This window comes from Syzygium oleosum, unplaced genomic scaffold, assembly GCF_021117445.2.
Source record: "Syzygium oleosum isolate NSW1041296 unplaced genomic scaffold, Sole_v2.1 Sole_v2.05, whole genome shotgun sequence".
In the NCBI taxonomy this organism is placed as follows: Eukaryota; Viridiplantae; Streptophyta; class Magnoliopsida; order Myrtales; family Myrtaceae; genus Syzygium; species Syzygium oleosum.
In genome coordinates, this window is record NW_026607489.1 from 2,819,507 (window position 1) to 2,837,067 (window position 17,561).

At 38.9% G+C, this 17,561-nt stretch overlaps 1 protein-coding gene across 1 annotated transcript; it reads left to right on the forward strand.

Moving 5' to 3' along the window:
- Positions 1-13,556: 13,556 nt before the first annotated feature.
- On the forward strand, positions 13,557-16,401 carry LOC115680897 (uncharacterized). Its single transcript, XM_030604737.2, has 5 exons — positions 13,557-13,964; positions 14,057-14,185; positions 14,300-14,464; positions 14,941-15,246; positions 15,801-16,401. Exons 1-5 carry the CDS (start codon positions 13,689-13,691, stop codon positions 15,939-15,941), a joined length of 1,017 nt encoding a protein of 338 aa, XP_030460597.1. The 5' UTR covers positions 13,557-13,688; the 3' UTR covers positions 15,942-16,401.
- Positions 16,402-17,561: the final 1,160 nt, after the last annotated feature.

Below are 17,561 nucleotides of genomic sequence, written 5' to 3' on the forward strand. Positions count from 1 at the left end.
ATATAATCTCAAATCTATGGTTCCTCGGAGATAACGAAAAATATGTTTAGCTCCATTCCAGTGTCTCCGAGTTGGCTCAGAACTAAAACGTGCCAATAAATTTACCGCAAAAACGATATCTGGTCTCGTACATTGTGCCAAGTACATCAAAGCCCCAATTGCATTGAGATATGGTACTTCAAGACCAAGTATCTCTTCATCAGATTCTCTAGGACGAAACGGATCCTTTTGGGGATCTAGAGACCTTAGAACCATAGGGGTGCTCAATGGGTGAGCCTTGTCCATGTTGAAGCGTTTAAGTAATCTTTCAATGTATGCTGATTGATTGACAATTATTCCATTTGCTTTATGCTCAAGCTATAGACCAAGACAAAGTTTGGTTTTACCCAAATCTTTAACTTTAAATTCCCTTTTCAAATACTCAGTAGTTTTAGCTAACTCTTCTGGAGCTCCAATTAAATTTATATCGTCGACATAAATTGTTACAATAGCAAATCCGGTTTCTGATTTCTTAATAAACACGCATGGGTAGATAGGATCATTCTTGTACCTTTCCTTAATTAGGTACTCACTTAGGCGTTGATACCACATGCGACCGGATTGCTTTAACCCGTACAAAGATCTTTGCAATTTTATTGAGAATAAGTTGCGGGGAGTGCATGCATCAGGCATTTGGAATCCCTCGGGAATTTTCATATAAATATCCGAGTCTAATGAGCCATATAGATATGCCGTCACAACGTCCATAAGACGCATTTCCAATCTTTTAGATAGTACCAGGCTAATGAGAAAACGAAATGTAATTATATCCATCACAAGTGAATATGTCTCATCATAATCAATCCCAGGTCTCTGGGAGAATCCTTGGGCAATGAGTCGGGCTTTATACCTGACAACCTCGTTTTTCTCATTTCGTTTACAGACAAATACCCATTTATATCCAACGGGCTTTTCATTATCGGGGATGCGAGTTATGGGTCCAAAAACCTCTCGTTTGGCTAGGGAAGCTAATTCAACCTTAATTGCTTCCTCCCATTTAGACCAATCTTGCCTCTGACGGCATTCAATAATAGATTTCGGCTCACAATCATCATCCATAATTTTATGAGCAACTAAGAATGCAAAAGCATAATCAATGATGATTTCATTCCGATCCCAAATCTCATTACAATATGTAATGGGATTTTTCAGTATTCCCAGGGTTGGTGATCTTTTCATGGGTTTGTGCCTCTTCAGGGGCAATAAGCTCTTTGGGAGCAAGCATAACACCAGGCTCTTCTGGAGCAGATTCCTGATTCTTTCCCCTTCGTTTTCGAGGAACAGTGTCTTTTGATCCTATCGGTCTACCGTGTTTCAAGTGTGGGGGATTTTGATCCATTTTAGCTTGTCCTTCGAGAACAGCTATCCTAGCTGGAGCATTTGCAGCTGGAATATGAGACTTCGTTATCTTAGTAGCATCATTAAATGCGTCAGGAAGTCTATTGGCCATAGCCTGTAAATGGATTATGCACTGCACCTCGTTTTCACACTCAGGAGTTCTTGGGTCTAATTGAGATAAATTTTTCTCATTCCAGGAGAAAACCTTAACTGATTTTTGCTTCGCAGCCATATCAGTTTTAGGTGTCCCAATTGATGGAAACATAGTCTCATTGAAATGACAATCTGCAAATCTGGCAGTAAAAAGATCACCAGTAGTTGGTTCCAAGAACTTAATGATGGACGGTGAATTAAACCCAACATAAATACCCAAACGGCATTGGGGACTCATTTTCATTCTTTTTGGCGGTGCTACAGGCACCTGTACTGTACAACCAAAGGTGCGTAAATGTGAAATATCAGGTTCATAACCAAGAACCATTTGAATGGGAGATTGTAAGAGACTAGCAGTGGGGCGCAATCTTATTAGGGCTACTGCATGACCCCATGCTGTATCGTTGAGATTCGTTCTCAATAATAGAGTGCGGGCAATGATTTGGATATGTTTAATCAAGGATTCTGCCAATCCATTTTGAGTATGAACATATGCGACCGGGTGCTCAATCTCGATTTCAAGTGAAGCACAATACGTATCAAAACTTTTTGATGTAAATTCACCAGCATTATCCATCCTTATGCTTTTAATTGGATAATCAGGAAATTGTGCCCGGAGCTTTATAATCTGCGCAAGTAAACGAGCAAAGGTGACATTGCGCGTAGATAATAGACAAACATGGGACCATCTACAAGATGCGTCCACTAGTACCATAAATTATCGAAATAGTCCACTTGGTGGTTGTATTGGTCCATAAATATCACCCTGAATTCTTTGCAGGAATAAAGGGGATTCAAGATTAACCTTTGTTATAGAAAGTTTGGTAATGAGTTTTCCTTGTGAACAAGCTTCACAATTATAATCTTTGGACAACAATACCTTTGTATCCTTTAAAGGGTGCCCTTTTGTATTCTGAATTATTCTACGCATCATTGAAGCGCCAGGGTGACCAAGGTGATCATGCCATAATCCAAACTGATTAGGGTTTACCAATCTCCAGGATATGGTGGAGTAGGTTTCAACGTCCTTAATCATGACACAATACAAACCCATAGAAGAAGCTTCTAGCTTCTCATGGATGGTTTTCAGGCCCATCTTATAAGAGGTAATGCCAATATATTCTTTATTTCGCTCATAAATAGTCTCAATATGGTACCCATTACGGCGTACATCTTTGAAGCTAAGCAGATTCCTTTTTGATCTACTGCTTAGAAACACATCCTCAATATGCAGGATGGTGCCTTTTAGCAAAACAGTTGTGGCATTCTCGAAACCATCAATAATCGGAATAGGACCTGATATTGTATGGACATGTGTCTTACGCAATGTCATACTCGAGAAAAAGTATCTACTACGAAATATGGTATGTGTTGATGCACTATCAAGCAAACAAACATCTTCCTTTTTCTCGGTATTTTCCATTTGAATTTATGTTGACAACTTCAGGTGTCAAGTATCATAAAATTTTCATATTAGTTATAGGGTCAAATAAAATTTCAAAATAATAAATATTATATCAGGTTCATAAGCATTTCATTGCATAACCATATTAAAGAACAATAAAAGGTAATACATTTAAAGAAAAGCAACTAGAAAAGAAATTATTAGAATCATAAAATTCGAAGTCTAAGTTGTTATCTACCAGTCTGATGCTTCATCAAAGTAATCAGAGGTCCTCAAAGAAATCAGAGACATCCAAGGATGCATTTGCTTCTTCAGGAGCAAGAGGAGTCCCATCAACAGAGATATTGTTGGCCTCAACAGTGGTTATGGCAATAGGATTAATTTCAATGGCGTGAGATTCACCACCCTTGCCCCTATTTTTTAAAGATGCCTAGTATAGATCAACAAAGTGCTTTGGCGTACGACAAGTACGTGACCAGTGCCCAGTTATGCCACAACGATGGCAAATACTTTCATTAGTCACCTTCTTTTGCTTCTTTTCTTTGTCATGATTCGGACCAAAGTTAGATTTCCTAGGGCGGTTAAATTTCTTGTCACCCTTTCGAGGATTATGCTCTTGCTTGCGCTTATAGCCCTTAAAATGGCTAGTATTTTTCTCAGAGTTAGCATGTGCTTCAGGCAATGCTTTTGACCCAGTGGGTCTAAGATCATGATTTTTGAGCAGCAATTCATTAGTTTGCTCAGCAGTGAGGAGCACAGAAATTAATTCAGAGTACGTGGCAAATTGACGCTGCCGGTATTGCTGTTGCAATACAATATTCGAAGCATGGAAGGTGGAGAAAGTTTTCTCTAACAATTCCGCATCAGTGAGCTTGATACTGCATAACTCAAGCCGAGAAACAATATCAAATAAAGCGGAGTTATAGTCAGACACTGATTTAAAATCTTGCAATCTGAGATTTTGCCATTCATATTGTGCTTGAGGGAGGATAACAGTCTTGGTATGATTATACCTATCCTTCGACCTCTTTCACAGGGTCTGAGGGTCTCGAACGGATAAATATTGAGTCTGCAGGCTCTCATGCAAATGACGACGAATAAAAATCAGTGCATTTGCTTTATCTTTTGCATTTGAGGTTCCGTCTTCTATAATTGCATTAGAGAGACCTTGCCCTTGGAGGTGCATTTCCATGTCAAGGCACCATAATAGATATTTATTTCCACTCACTTCCAAGATGTGGAATTTGGGCTTTTCAATATTTGCCATAATTCTTGCAAAACAAATGAATCATTAAATTAATTAGAAGGATTTCCTAATATCCACCGCCACTTCAGGAGTAGAAGGATACTTTTAGATTGGAAATTGGCTTCAGGCCAAGAAAAAGAAAAATGAAGAATTGATAGGAGAAGATGAAGTATAAGTTGATTAATGAAAGAAAAAAGAACACTTACCTTGCAAAAATTATTTACTCAGTTGGTAAATCTTTGTGCTGATGACGTGTTGTAAAATATTGCGTTGCAAGTATATAATAGAGAGAATAGAGATTAAGTAGAGAATGCAGATAAACACCAAAGATATATATATTTTCTCTTTTCATTATGTTCTCTTTTCTTTACACAATGACCAAAACTAAACTCCTATTTATAAGAAAACAAGAATGCACATATCATTAATGTCAATATATTGAATGCATACATTGAATAGGGAGATGAACATTCATTGGAGATTGTACGTAGAATGTAGGTTACAAACGTACCATAATAGGTACATTGAATATACATTCATGTATGTAGATTACAAATGTACCATAATAGGTACGTTGAATATAATGAATATTCATTCATGTATTTCATAACATAATCCACCTTTTGTTAATATCATTCATTGTTTCAATTTGACAAATTCAACTACATTCCATTCCAATAATCCATAAAAATTGGAGAAAATAAAATAAGCAATCCACAAACCACCATTAAATTTAACATTTAACAAAAAGTCAAAAAAAAATAATAATCCACACTTCATCCTCAAATATAATAAGAAGTCATTCATCTACATTATCTACTTCTTCTAAAAATACAACGGGCTCTATCTCCGGCTCATCAAGTGAAAAACTCGCAACTTCAAGCACTCCAACATCTTCAAACGTGTCCAATGCATCTCTGCCAATATCCCACATCTTGATCTTTTCTTGTGCATATCGTGGATTTTTTCTTAATAGAAGACAAAAATTACTATGAACGAAAACCAAATATTCTGTACGTTTTGTGGTATCTTATTTCTCCTCACTGAGTGCACAAAGGAGTAAGTACTCCAATTTCTATCGGCACATGATGAAGAAGAATGTTGTGTAAGAAGCTAGGCTATGCTTTGAAGCATAGGTGCACATGCACCATGATCAGCCCATCAAGCCTTAGGATTCATAAAATACCGATTTTGAACATAATCAAAATCTCTAAAATCCTCATTTTTGCACTCAATACCTACATACTCCAAATTCACTTTGTTGCTCTCACCCAAGTTAGGAAAGTATTTCCTAATGCATTTCAGTCTTTCTTTCTTGGTTGATCTATTTATCCTTGAATGGAGAAACTAGAGTAGGATCTTCATTGAGCCATTGATCACTATAGTACCTTATTTAATAAATAAAATAAAAATAAAAATTCATAATAAGTAAGAGGGGTATTATATTATCATGTCAAAAAAAGAATAACTAATAAAGAAATAATCTCATAAAACTTTAGAACTTACCTAGGATTTAAGGCATGTGCCAAGCAATGAAGTGGAGTGTTGTTCCTCATCCAACGATCCATAAGAATTATATGAACCACCTTATAAAATGTGGACTCCTCATCTAGCCTTTTCACCTCATGCATATATATAGCTCTCTTCATTTTTTCAATCATTGAATCCCACATATCATAAACTAAGTAAAGACAAGGCTTGTCGGTGTCATAAATTCTAAGCATGTCATAAATAGGAGCCCTGAAGAAAAGTATATAATCAATTGAATCCCACCAAAAATCATCCAACACCTTCTCCTTGACAAACTTAGCCCTCCATTGATTATCATCTCGATAGATATTCCATTTGTCACAAATAATCATACTTTGAAGATCACTTTTTATCAACTTAAACCTCTGAAGCATCACAATAATCAAAGCAAAACGTGTATCCATTACGGAAAGTAACTTCAAGTTAACAAACTCATTATATATTGCTAATCTCGTGGAATGGGTCATGATGAAATGTTTGATTTGCATAACTTCATCAACAATCTCTAAACCTCATAAACTACTTGATTGATCTCCACATTTTTTGCGTTACAAATATTCTTTAAAACTAGATATGCAAGGTGTCCAAATAATAGATGGAAATTATTGCTCAATGAGTTGTCCCGCTCCCTTACAATTTGAAGCATTATCCGTAGTTACTTGGATCACATTGATGCAGCCTGGTGTAGGCTACTCGAACGTTAGGATCGGAAGAGTGACTTGCACACGCGGAACAGGACGAACAGTAATTATAATCCTGCGCTAGCTCGGGAAAATGGATGTAACTTCGTCGATACAGATCGGAATGACCTGATTCCACGGCCAAATGAACAAAGACTTCTGGATTGACAATTTCTCTGTTTTGAGTTTTCTCAAATAAGCACTGTAGGAAGGGTGAAATCGGGGTGGAAGTGGACGGATGTAAATGGACAAAACAGAGGAAAAGATAGAATTTCGTTGGTTGCTCTTCCAGGCCTCCAAGGAAGTGGATAGGGCACCGATTCTTCTAGATCGATGACTACAACTCTTCAAGGATGCAAATTTGAAAACCTCCGACTCTTCAAGGATGGAGTGAAAACTCTTCTAGATTTTCAGGGGTACGAACTCTTCAAGGTTCAAGATAATTACTTGATGCAAAATTTTCATTAATCAAATTCGTCTCCCATTTACAGAAATTTGATGGCCTTTTAACCAAAGAAAGAAAAGCAAACGCATACGAAAATACTAAAGTCAAAACCTAGAAACTAGAAAGCATTAAAGAACATCGAAACTAGAAAACATTAAAGATCATAGAAACTAGAAGCTATTAAGAGCGAAACATTTTCCAACGTCTTCATGGTTGTCCCAAGGTGTCTCCTCAAGCGTTTTGTGTTCTTCAATGCAAATTCATCGAATCGGCAACTTTCGACAAGAGGCTCTTGAATGCAGGTTCAACGAAACGACAACTTTCAACAAGAGGCTCTTGAATGCGGGTTCATCGAATCGGCAACTTTCGACGAGCTTGAATGCGGGCTGATCTTCTTGGCCGAGTGAGTTGGTCTTCAATGTGGATTGCATCACACATTCTCATGCCCAATCCCATTGATTACTTCTTTCAACAAATTAAAAATGAAATGCATATCCTTTGTTTCTCCCAAACAATCAACCAATTTTACAAACATAGGTTCTCCTTTCGACACCGCCATAAAATTAATAAGTGATCTCCTTTGTGAGTCACTCCATCCATCACTTACAATACTTATACCCTTCTTCCTCCACATGTCTCTAATAAGTGCGTACAACCTATCAATATTTGCCTTTTCTTTTTGCAACAAAGTGGTCCTCAACAAATTATATTTCGGTAGTACATACCCCATAATATTATAATTAGCGGCATAAGTAAAAGCGGATTGAAAGTAAGGGTTCTTTGCTAGGTTAAACGGCAAGCCCGCCGAGTAAAACATCCTAACAATATCATAATCTAAACGTTCCCGTGGAGTCATGTTGAATGCCTTCTCAAGTAATCATCCACTCCCACTTCCAATCTTTCTTTTTTTGGAGTTAAAGGATAAATCCATCCCACCACCACCACCAAGTGAAAAACTTGAAGGAGGCAAATATATATTTTTAGGCGCAAGATTCGTTATTCTAGTATTGACCTTTTAATCTAATCTTTCCATCTCCAAAAGATCTTTTTTTCTACTTTTCCACATTTTTCAATTCATTTTCCACTTATCATCAATAAATGGGCCATAACTCTCGTGTATAAACTCCTAAAATCTTTTTTGCAAAAATTATATTTCCTAGTCAAATTTTCCCCCGCATCGCCATGAGTAGCTAACTTAGTAATATACCTCCATAGTGATTTATTAGAATCTTCATTGGTAGATGTAGGCCCTTGAGTACTAGAAGTGCTACTATCCATGCTTGAAATCATTATACAAAAAATACAATTACAAGAAATATATAAATTTAATACATACTACAAATAAACACATATTGATATAATAATAACTAATAAGCACATCAATTTTTGCTCTCAATTATAGATTATGTTCTGTTCAGAGAAGCTACAAAGTTCAGAGAGCAGCAACACATTAGAATATTTGTTTCTCAACAAGGAGTCAAGGACAAAAAAACAAAAGAAGCCAGTAAATATGATGCAATACTCAAACATTTCTTTGTCTAAATCATCGATTTTGCTATTTTGCAAGATTTTATTCCCTATGATATCTTGGGTATAACATGGGATTATACCAAAGAACAAAATAATTTGTCATCCAATGCAAGAGTAATGCATTCAATTCACTCGCTCTTTGAGCCTTGAGGAGTTCATCACTTAGCCTAAGGCTAGAAGACAGAACTTGATCACCGACAAAGCACAATAACTAGAGGTACAATATCACATGAAGGACCGAGTCGACTTCGGCGACTAAAGCAATATAACCCAGAGAGACAGAGCAAAGCATGATAACCAGAGAAACAAAGTAAGAGACAGCAAGGCGACTCACCGACAAAGCACAAATTTCTTCTGAGCTTCGAAGAAATCAGAAATGGGTCGCACCATCCGGCTGGCTCAATGAACTCAGGAGCGATTCTTGAAGGACCAAGTCGACTTTGGCAACTTCGAGCGTCTAACTGGCTCGCGATTCTTGAAAGACCCGCTGAATCGAGCGTCGTCGGGTCGTGGGAAATTTGAGAGAGATGGAGATGCAGAGTATGAAGGGCGTGAAGGGCTTAGAGCACGACATATTTGAGAAATTGAGAAGCTTTCTCCCTTTTCTTCCTTTCTTTTTTTAATTTTTTTTTTATAAATTTACATTTTGACTCCTAAATTTTTGGAAATTTATAAAATTGACCTCATGCGTGTCGAAATCGCATGTCAGGATTCTGGACTTGCGTGTCCGGCGCGTTGACTGCATGTCAGATCTTTGACCCGCGTTGACCGAGTGTCGGACACGCAAAACGTGTCCAACACCGACACAGTCGCCTCCCCAACGTGTCGGTGCTTCATATCCTCCGGCACATCGCCTCCAGTAACCGCCTCCGTTGTCACCTCTATCATACTCTTTTAGAAAATCTCAGCTCGAAAATTAAAAGAGCAAGCTCGAAAATCAAAATGTAATCTTATAATTCCTCCCTTTTTTCCTTTTTTTTTTATATCCGAAAGAGCCATCTTTCTCTTTCCGTCATTTTCTAGCCGCGAGTCGTACTTATTCTTTCTTAGGGTTTTTGTAACAGGATGACACGTGGCAAGCTTACAATGGTGAAAATTTGGTGTCCAATGAGGAGGCGCCATGTGGCATGAGAATTTCAGCTATGGAGGGAAGACCACGATTTGTGGTCGAACTGGGCCGAGCTTTATCCGACCGAGCTTAATTTCGGTCAAACTTAATTGACCTAAGTCTTTGCAATCTTTCATAATTAGCAGTATTTCTTTGGGATACCGATCGGAAAAATTTAAATGTCAACATGCGCAAATCTAATTAATAGAGTAAAAAAAAATTTCTTTTTGTAAAATGATTACGATAATAAGAACGTTCTAACATACTCTTTTAGGAAATTTCTTATTTTTGAAAATGAGAAAATAATCAAATGTTACTTATATGTGTATTTAAGTGTGCAAAACTTCTATATATAAAAATCTTATGCAAATAATGTTGACAAAAAGACATCTAAAGCATGGAAAAGGCTTTGGCCCGGTAGAAGGAGAACAAGCTATACGATAGGAAATGTGTCTAAGGACCCTGGACAAAGCTTGGATGGAGACGCATAACTTATAAAGCATGGGCATGTCGATTTGTTTAAAACAACTTGTTTGAAAAAGGTCTGAACAGGCCATACGGCGAAAATTCATGAAAAGTAGAAATGACCATTTCACAGAAGCAGCAAACGAAGTAGATGGCTCCACATACGAGCCTCTATGGTCTTTAGTGGTAAGATCCAGATCTTTATCAATTTGAATTGGACTCAAATTGGTCTTTCACAATTGTCCTCAGATGTTGTAATCCGCCAAAAGCAATTTGGAGTGAACCAAGGGTGCGTTTGATTCAGTTTTCCCAAGGGACAGCTTTAGATGTCTAAAGTTCCTTGGGGAAATGTTAGGGTATTTAGCAAGCCTCTTTAAGGGGCTTTTCGGCCAAATGATGGTATTGGGAAAGTTGAAAGCCCAATGCTATTAGGGACCAACATTGAGCTTTCAATATTTGGCCGAATGCTGAAATTAGTTTTTTTCTTCCCAAACTAACCTTGCCAATTCTTTAATTTTTCGGTTTTGCTATTAGTTGTGACTGTTCATATTGTTTGTGCGAGGGTGGTCGACGAGGGCTCACAAGGCTAGATTCGGCCGGCGAGGTTGCGCAACCGCCCAGGTGGCCCTTTCTGGGGTCATGCCACCTTAAAGCTTGTCACCTGGGGTCGCGCGACCCCAATGACGGCCACCTAGGTTGCACGACCTCGGGCGACAGCTGCTGACTCCAGATCAGGCTCGCCAGCGGCCTTAGCCCTTTGCTGGAGCCGAGGAAGGGTTTGATTTTTTTAATTAAAAAAAGAAAAATTAAACCTAAAAGCCTTTTGCAAAAAAAAATTTGCCAAACACTACTTAGGTCAAAGTAGTTTTACAAAGAATTTTTTATCAAATGCAATTTGTATTTCCCTAAGGGTGGCCAAAGGCATTTGCATTTTCCTAAGATCCGTTTACAAAGCCAAACTAAACGCACTCCAAAAATAGTTTTTGCTATTTTTGTGAAAGTAGGAAAGATGTTAGGCAAAGTGCAAAAGCAAACCAACGGCAAACAAAGCTTGGAACGGATATTTTGAAGCTTGGAAGCCTTTACAAATAGATCAAAGCGGTTGGCGAAGCTCGTAGACACACACACACACTCTCTCTCTCTCTCTCTCTCTCTCTCTCTCTCTCTCTCTCTCTCTCTCTCTCTCTCTCTCTCTCTCTCTCTCTCTCTCTCTCTCTCTCTCTCTCTCTCTCTCTCTCTCTCTCTCTCTCTCTCTCTCTCTCTCTCTCTCTCTCTCTCTCTCCTTTTGTGTGAAATAGAGTGATTTATTGTAAATCTATGTGTTAAGAGTCGATATTTGTAATCTAGAAAAAGAGTGGTATAGAGTCATGAAAGGTAGGGGTATCAATGGGTCGGGTTGGGTTTTCATGATGCCCGACCCGACCCGATATAATGAACATATGTGTTTGGCCCGACCCAAGACAAGACCCAAACGAGATACAGCTGCATGATCAGATTTGGTTGGGTCGGGCTGGGCTGGGTCGGGTTTCGTGTTTCATATTTTAATTTAAAATTAATGTTAAGTTACAGCAGCTTCCGTCTCGGCCTTGGCCACAGCCGCCTCCTCCTTTTCCTCCCCCGCCACCACCGTAGTCGACCCGCTGTAACTGCCCCCGCTGTAACTAAGGATCCTTTGGATTGAAACAGACATAAACCAGGATGAAGAAGACACTAGAAGCTGAAACGCCTCCATTAAATGCAGAATTTCGAAAATTATTGACAATGATTTCAAAGATTGCAAAAAATCGCTCCACTTACCTACCTTCAAATCTAAAAGACTAAACCCTTTTCAAACATAAGCAAATGCAGATGAATAGAACATATAACCTCCGATTTTCAGCTTCCATAACGCTTCATTCACCGACGTTGGACGACCGAAAATAACCAAAGGAAAGAATCCTCGACAGTCCTGAAATCGATGAGGATAACGAGTCGCACTTGATCTAGAACTCGACGGCCTCGCCCTCAGCGAGGCTGCAGAAGCCCTCGGACTGGATGGAGGACTGGAGGACGAAGAGATTCTCAGAGCCGTTCTTCTGGTCGCTAAGGCTACGCATGGCAACTTGCCAAATAGTGTTTGATTCTGTTCTTTTGTTCCCAGAATCAGTTTGGGAATAGAAATCCGTTTGTTTAATTTTTTGATTCTGGGCACAAATTCTTGCAAATTTGTGCCCAGAATCAGTTTTGGAGCAGAATCAAGAATAAAAAAAAAGTAGCTTCTTGATTCTGGGAACAAAAATGAGAATCAGTTTTTTTTTTCTTCTTCTTTTTCTTATTTTTTATAATAGAAAATAATGTCCGGCGCGAGGGCCACCCTCGCCGTATCTTGCGAGATTAAAATATTTTAATAAAAAAATTTTACCGGCCATGGCCAGCGATCAGGCCATGGCGAAAAAAATAAAAAAAAATATTTTCAATAAAAATATTTTTTATTAAAATATTATTAATAAAAAAATTATTTATAAAAAATATTTTACCGGCCATGGCCAGCGACCAGGCCATGGCAAAAAAAATAAAAAAACATTTCAATAAAAATATTTTTATTAAAATATTATTAATAAAAAAAATTATAAAAAAATAAAAAAAATATTTTATCGGCCATGGCCAGCGACCAGGCCATGGCAAAAAAAAAGAAAAAAATATTTTCAATAAAATATTTTTTAGAAAAATATATTTTAAAAAAATTATTAATAAAAAAATTATTCATAAGAAAATTTTTTACCGGCCATGGCCAAAAAAAATAAAAAAATTATTTTTAATAAAAGTATTATTAATTAAAAAATATTTTACCGGCCATGGCCAAGAAGGAGGAGAAGAAAAAAATATTTAAATATTTAAAATATTATTAATAAAAAGAAATTTTATGCCGTTACCAAACGCATTTCTGTTCTTTTACTATTTCAGGAATAAAAATTTTGGGCCGTTACCAAACGCCTTCAAATGCTCAGAATCAGTTCCCGGGCACAAAATCAAAAAGAATCATTTCTGACCAGAATCTGTTCCCGGGCACAAAATGGTTGCCATGCGCAGCCTAAACCACTTGACCTTCCCTGTGATTCTTTCGGCCATGACCCCTTTCGGAATCGACTTCGCCTCCTCAGGAATAGCAGATAGCAACAAACCCTACCTACCCAGAAGAGGCAAGAGAGCGTGTGAGAGAGATGTGGAAGAGAGATGTTTCATTATTTGGGTTGGGCTGGATACCCGAGCCCAATAAACCCAAAACAATTGGGTATTGTTTTGATTGTTACCCAAACAAGCCGAGGCTCAACCCGATCCAATATGAAAATTTTCGGGTCTAGTCGGGTGGGGTCGGGTCCGGTCGGGTCGGATCGTGTTTGACCGGGTTATTTTGACAGCCCTAATGAAAGGTGCTCAAGTATGTAAAGGACAACTCCCGAAACTTCGAGTAAAAGAAACATCTTGTATAAAATCGTAACATTTTAAAGATTACACGGTAGTGTCTAGTCTTATCGAGACTGTTAGAGCCGGAAGAAGGTCCAACCATTATAAATCCGATTTGCATCTCTTCTATCTATTAAACTCTTTCAATTTCTGTTTGATAAAAAAAAAAATATTATGTTTCAGCATAAGTAGTATTCCCATCGCCACAGCACCGGTGCACCTTTCGCCGCGCGGTTCTTGAAGTCGCCGTTCGCCTTTCCGAGGGGACGCTAGGAGCGTTGACTTTCAGGGGTTCGGAACTAAGGATGAAGATCCTGTTGACCGGCGCGACCGGTTTCCTCGGCGGGAGGCTGTGCGCCGCCCTCCTGGCCGACGGCCACTCCGTCCGCGCCCTCGTCCGCCCCACCAGCGACCTCTCCTCCCTCCCTCCCCCCGCCGCGCACGGCGGCGCCCTCGACCTCGCGTACGGCGACGTCACCGACTACCCCTCCGTCCTCGACGCCGCCTCCGGCTGCCACGCCGTCTTCCACGCCGCCGCCCTCGTCGAGCCCTGGATTCCCGATCCTTCCAAGTTCATCTCGGTGAGCCAGAACGATCTCTCGAATCGGCAAAATCTTTCCACTGAGTTCTTCGAAGTTTTGTTCGAATGAAGTGAGTTGTGGAGCTTCGATAGGTCAACGTGGGAGGCTTGAAGAACGTGCTGCAAGCGGCGAGGGAGACGAAGTCCGTCGAGAAGATTGTGTACACGTCGTCGTTCTTCGCGCTCGGACCCACCGACGGACACGTCGCCGACGAGAGCCAAGTATCGCGCCGCTTCGATTCGATTGGATTCTGCGATCTGGGTTTTCTGATAGTGTGATTTTCTTTTACCCTATCAGCGATTTGGTAGCATCAGAGCTTGTGTTTGCGATGGCAGGTCCATCACGAGAAGTTCTTCTGCACGGAGTACGAGAAGTCGAAGCTCGTCGCGGATAAGATCGCTCGGCAAGCGGCGGCGGAGGGGTTGCCGATAGTGATGGTGTATCCGGGAGTCATTTACGGCACTGGCAAGCTCACGGCCGGCAATGTCGTCGCGCAATTGGTAGAGTGAAACCTCTGTAGCCTGATCTCTGGGTCATGTTTAAAGTTAGACTGACGGTGCCATTTGATTTTGGGTACATAGTATTGATGATGAATGGAGCATTTTGTCAAAGTTTTAGGTCCAGAAGCTGGTTAGCTGTCGGTCTTCGAATTCGGTAGCTGAATTGACCAAATGCCGGTGTGTGATTATGGTTTGTTGTGGGGAAGAGAATCTAGTTCTTGGAAGGCTTTATAGTTAGTCTGATATAGCTTTGTTAGCCGATGATATTAATCTGGTCTTCTTACTGATTGCCATCTCTAATGCGTATGAATCTGCCGTGAGTTGCAAAATGGTTCTTCCTTTCCACTCTACCTCCTGATTATGGTTTGTATGACTGGAACTCACCCAATATGACGTCAATGATTTGAGTGCTGAAATAGGCTTAGGATAATTATCTGTCCTAATTGATATTTGATTCCCCGTGTTCTCCTGTTCAGTTGATTGAACGCTTCAACGGGAGGCTCCCTGGTTACGTGGGGTATGGTAGTGATAAGTATTCTTTCAGTCATGTTGAAGATGTCGTACAAGGGCACATTGCAGCACTGCACCGAGGTCGACCTGGTGAAAGATATCTACTTACAGGAGAAAATGCTTCCTTCGTGCATGTTTTTGACATGGCTGCCATTATAACTGGAACGAAGAGGCCGAGTTTCAATATCCCATTATGGATGGTTAACATGTATGGATGGGTGTCAGTTTTCTTCTCCAAGATTACAGGAAAGCTTCCACTTATTAGCCCTCCGGTAAGCTTCATCACTTCTACTGGATCTGCTTAAACTGAAGTCCTCACTTTGTCTGGCTGTATGTGACCCTTTTGGGCATTTCTTGTTGAGGGTGTTAAGAGTATTGCATTTGAGAAATCCTAGGCATTCCAAGAGCTCTTGTAAAATCTGTCGACAGACTGTCGGGGGCAACCTTATATCCTCTCTGTGAACCAAACTACATATTTTGTCTGTGGGTTCCACTTATTAAGAAATGATTAAACTCTCAAGCAAGCAATGTTATCTGCATTTCCAAGTTACCTAGTGAGCAACTCTCATTGAGGATTTAGTGTATATAGCATTGCTTGTCGCATTAAGTCTCTCAGTCATGTTTAACTACCTGCTTGATGCGTCACTGCATAGTTCCAAGTAGCGGATTCTAGCCCCATCTCTGTTTTGTTGATGTTCTACTGTGGTGTTGAGGCTGGATAAGCCACAACACTTCGTAAATAAATTATATAAATTAGTCTTATATACCATATTTCTTGCATTATTATTTGTGAAGAGTGTTCTCAAAAGTGCGTTTCCTTTTGCAGACTGTCCAAGTGTTGAGACATCAGTGGGCCTATTCTTGCGACAAGGCCAAAGTTGAGCTTGATTATAAGCCCAGAAGCCTGCGAGAAGGGGTTGAAGAGATGCTTCCTTGGTTGAAGAGCTTGGGTTTAATAAAATACTGAAAAACAGGGGACTTCCATCAAAAGAATAACAAAGCTACTCGTTATTGTTATGGCTGATAGAGATGGCAAACACTTGAAGGGCTTCTTGTGCAGCCTTCCTGAATCTCCGCTGTAATCTTTGCCCCTCAGATGATTAAGAGCGCTTATCGAACATGCAAAAATTGAAGAGGTTAGGAGGAGTAGAGGACATTCTGGTCCATGTCTTCGCAAGAAAGAGATGGTTTGTGAATAGTGAAACTCAGTCTTAGGAAGTACATCATGTCCTGGTTGACAGCCACTGAGATTGAGGTGGGAAGAGATGATTCTGTGGCATGTTATTCTTGTGTTCTAGTAACTGAGCCAGTGGAGTTCACGCTTCATGCTGAGGATGCGTATTTTCTAGCAGCAAGAAGATGCTTTTCGTATCATGTAAGGCTATATTTTAGTATTTTGATAAATATGAGACAATCTTGGACTCAAATGTCGTCGTAAAGAATGCTTGTCGTTTTGTTGGAACCAATAAACTCAGTATGAGATGAGATAGCTATCGGGAGATCTGTTGATCGACGCCCAAACTTAAAATGATAAAGACATGAATCCCCTTGGTAATATCATTTATCTAGGTAAGAAATTGTCTGGAAAAAATGTATGCAAATTTTAGTCAGATTTTCTTTAGGTAAAAGCTATATGGTTTTTGGCTCGGGAAATTGATATACTCGATTGACTTGTGATTTTTAAGGTACATGTATTGTCGATTCTTACTGTCAAGCTCGTTGAGAAAAGCCCCATATAATCTCTTATGCCGCATCAAATTGATTAGGGAAAATAACACAAATAATCCTTAAATTTTAGCTCAATGTGCAATGTTGTTCATGAACTTATAATCCGAAACTTTAGCCCATGTATAATGTGATCCCTGAAATTTTAATTTGTTTGATGTAGTTCCTAAACTTTTTGTATATGTTCAATATAATTCTTGGATTACATGAAAATGTTCAATATTGTCTTTTTTTTTAATTCAAGTTAATGGAATTTACCAATTTGGCTTTCAATCCGATAATGTTTGAACAGTTGACCAAAACAAAAGATACGTATGAATCATTCATGTTAAATATTCAACTCATATTAGAATATACTAATTATTTTAATTTGTTCAATTTGGAAAAACGATTACTCATGTTATTTGATGACGTACATTATTACATTCTGATTTGAGTTAAATATTTACATAGATAATCCACTTGTAACGTTTTTTTGCGCACCGTTCAAACTTACTGGATTAAAAGCCAAATTAACAAATTCCGTTAACTTGAATATATAAAAGAACAGCATTGAATATTTCCACATAGTCCATGAACTAGATTGAAGATTATCAAAACTTCAATGACAATGTTAAACAAATCAAATTTTAGGAACAACATTGTATATTAGTCTAAATTTCATAGACCACATTTGAACAAATTAAAAAAATTTAGGTACGAAATGTATAATTATCCCATTTAATTACTAGTCATTGTCACGAAAATGATAGGCCTTTTTGCTTCGGCTTCACTAAAAGCTAAAAATGCTTTTTGGTTTTCTCGTCAAGATTCAAATATTATTCAAATATCAAGACATTTTAAATGAATGAACTTGTCGATT

Coding starts and splice junctions, on each gene's coding strand:
- LOC115680897 (XM_030604737.2), top strand. CDS start 13,689: ATGAAGATCCTGTTGACCGGCGCGACCGGTTTCCTCGGCGGGAGGCTG. Junction 13,965..14,056: donor ATCCTTCCAAGTTCATCTCG/GTGAGCCAGAAC, acceptor GAGCTTCGATAG/GTCAACGTGGGAGGCTTGAA. Junction 14,186..14,299: donor ACGTCGCCGACGAGAGCCAA/GTATCGCGCCGC, acceptor TTGCGATGGCAG/GTCCATCACGAGAAGTTCTT.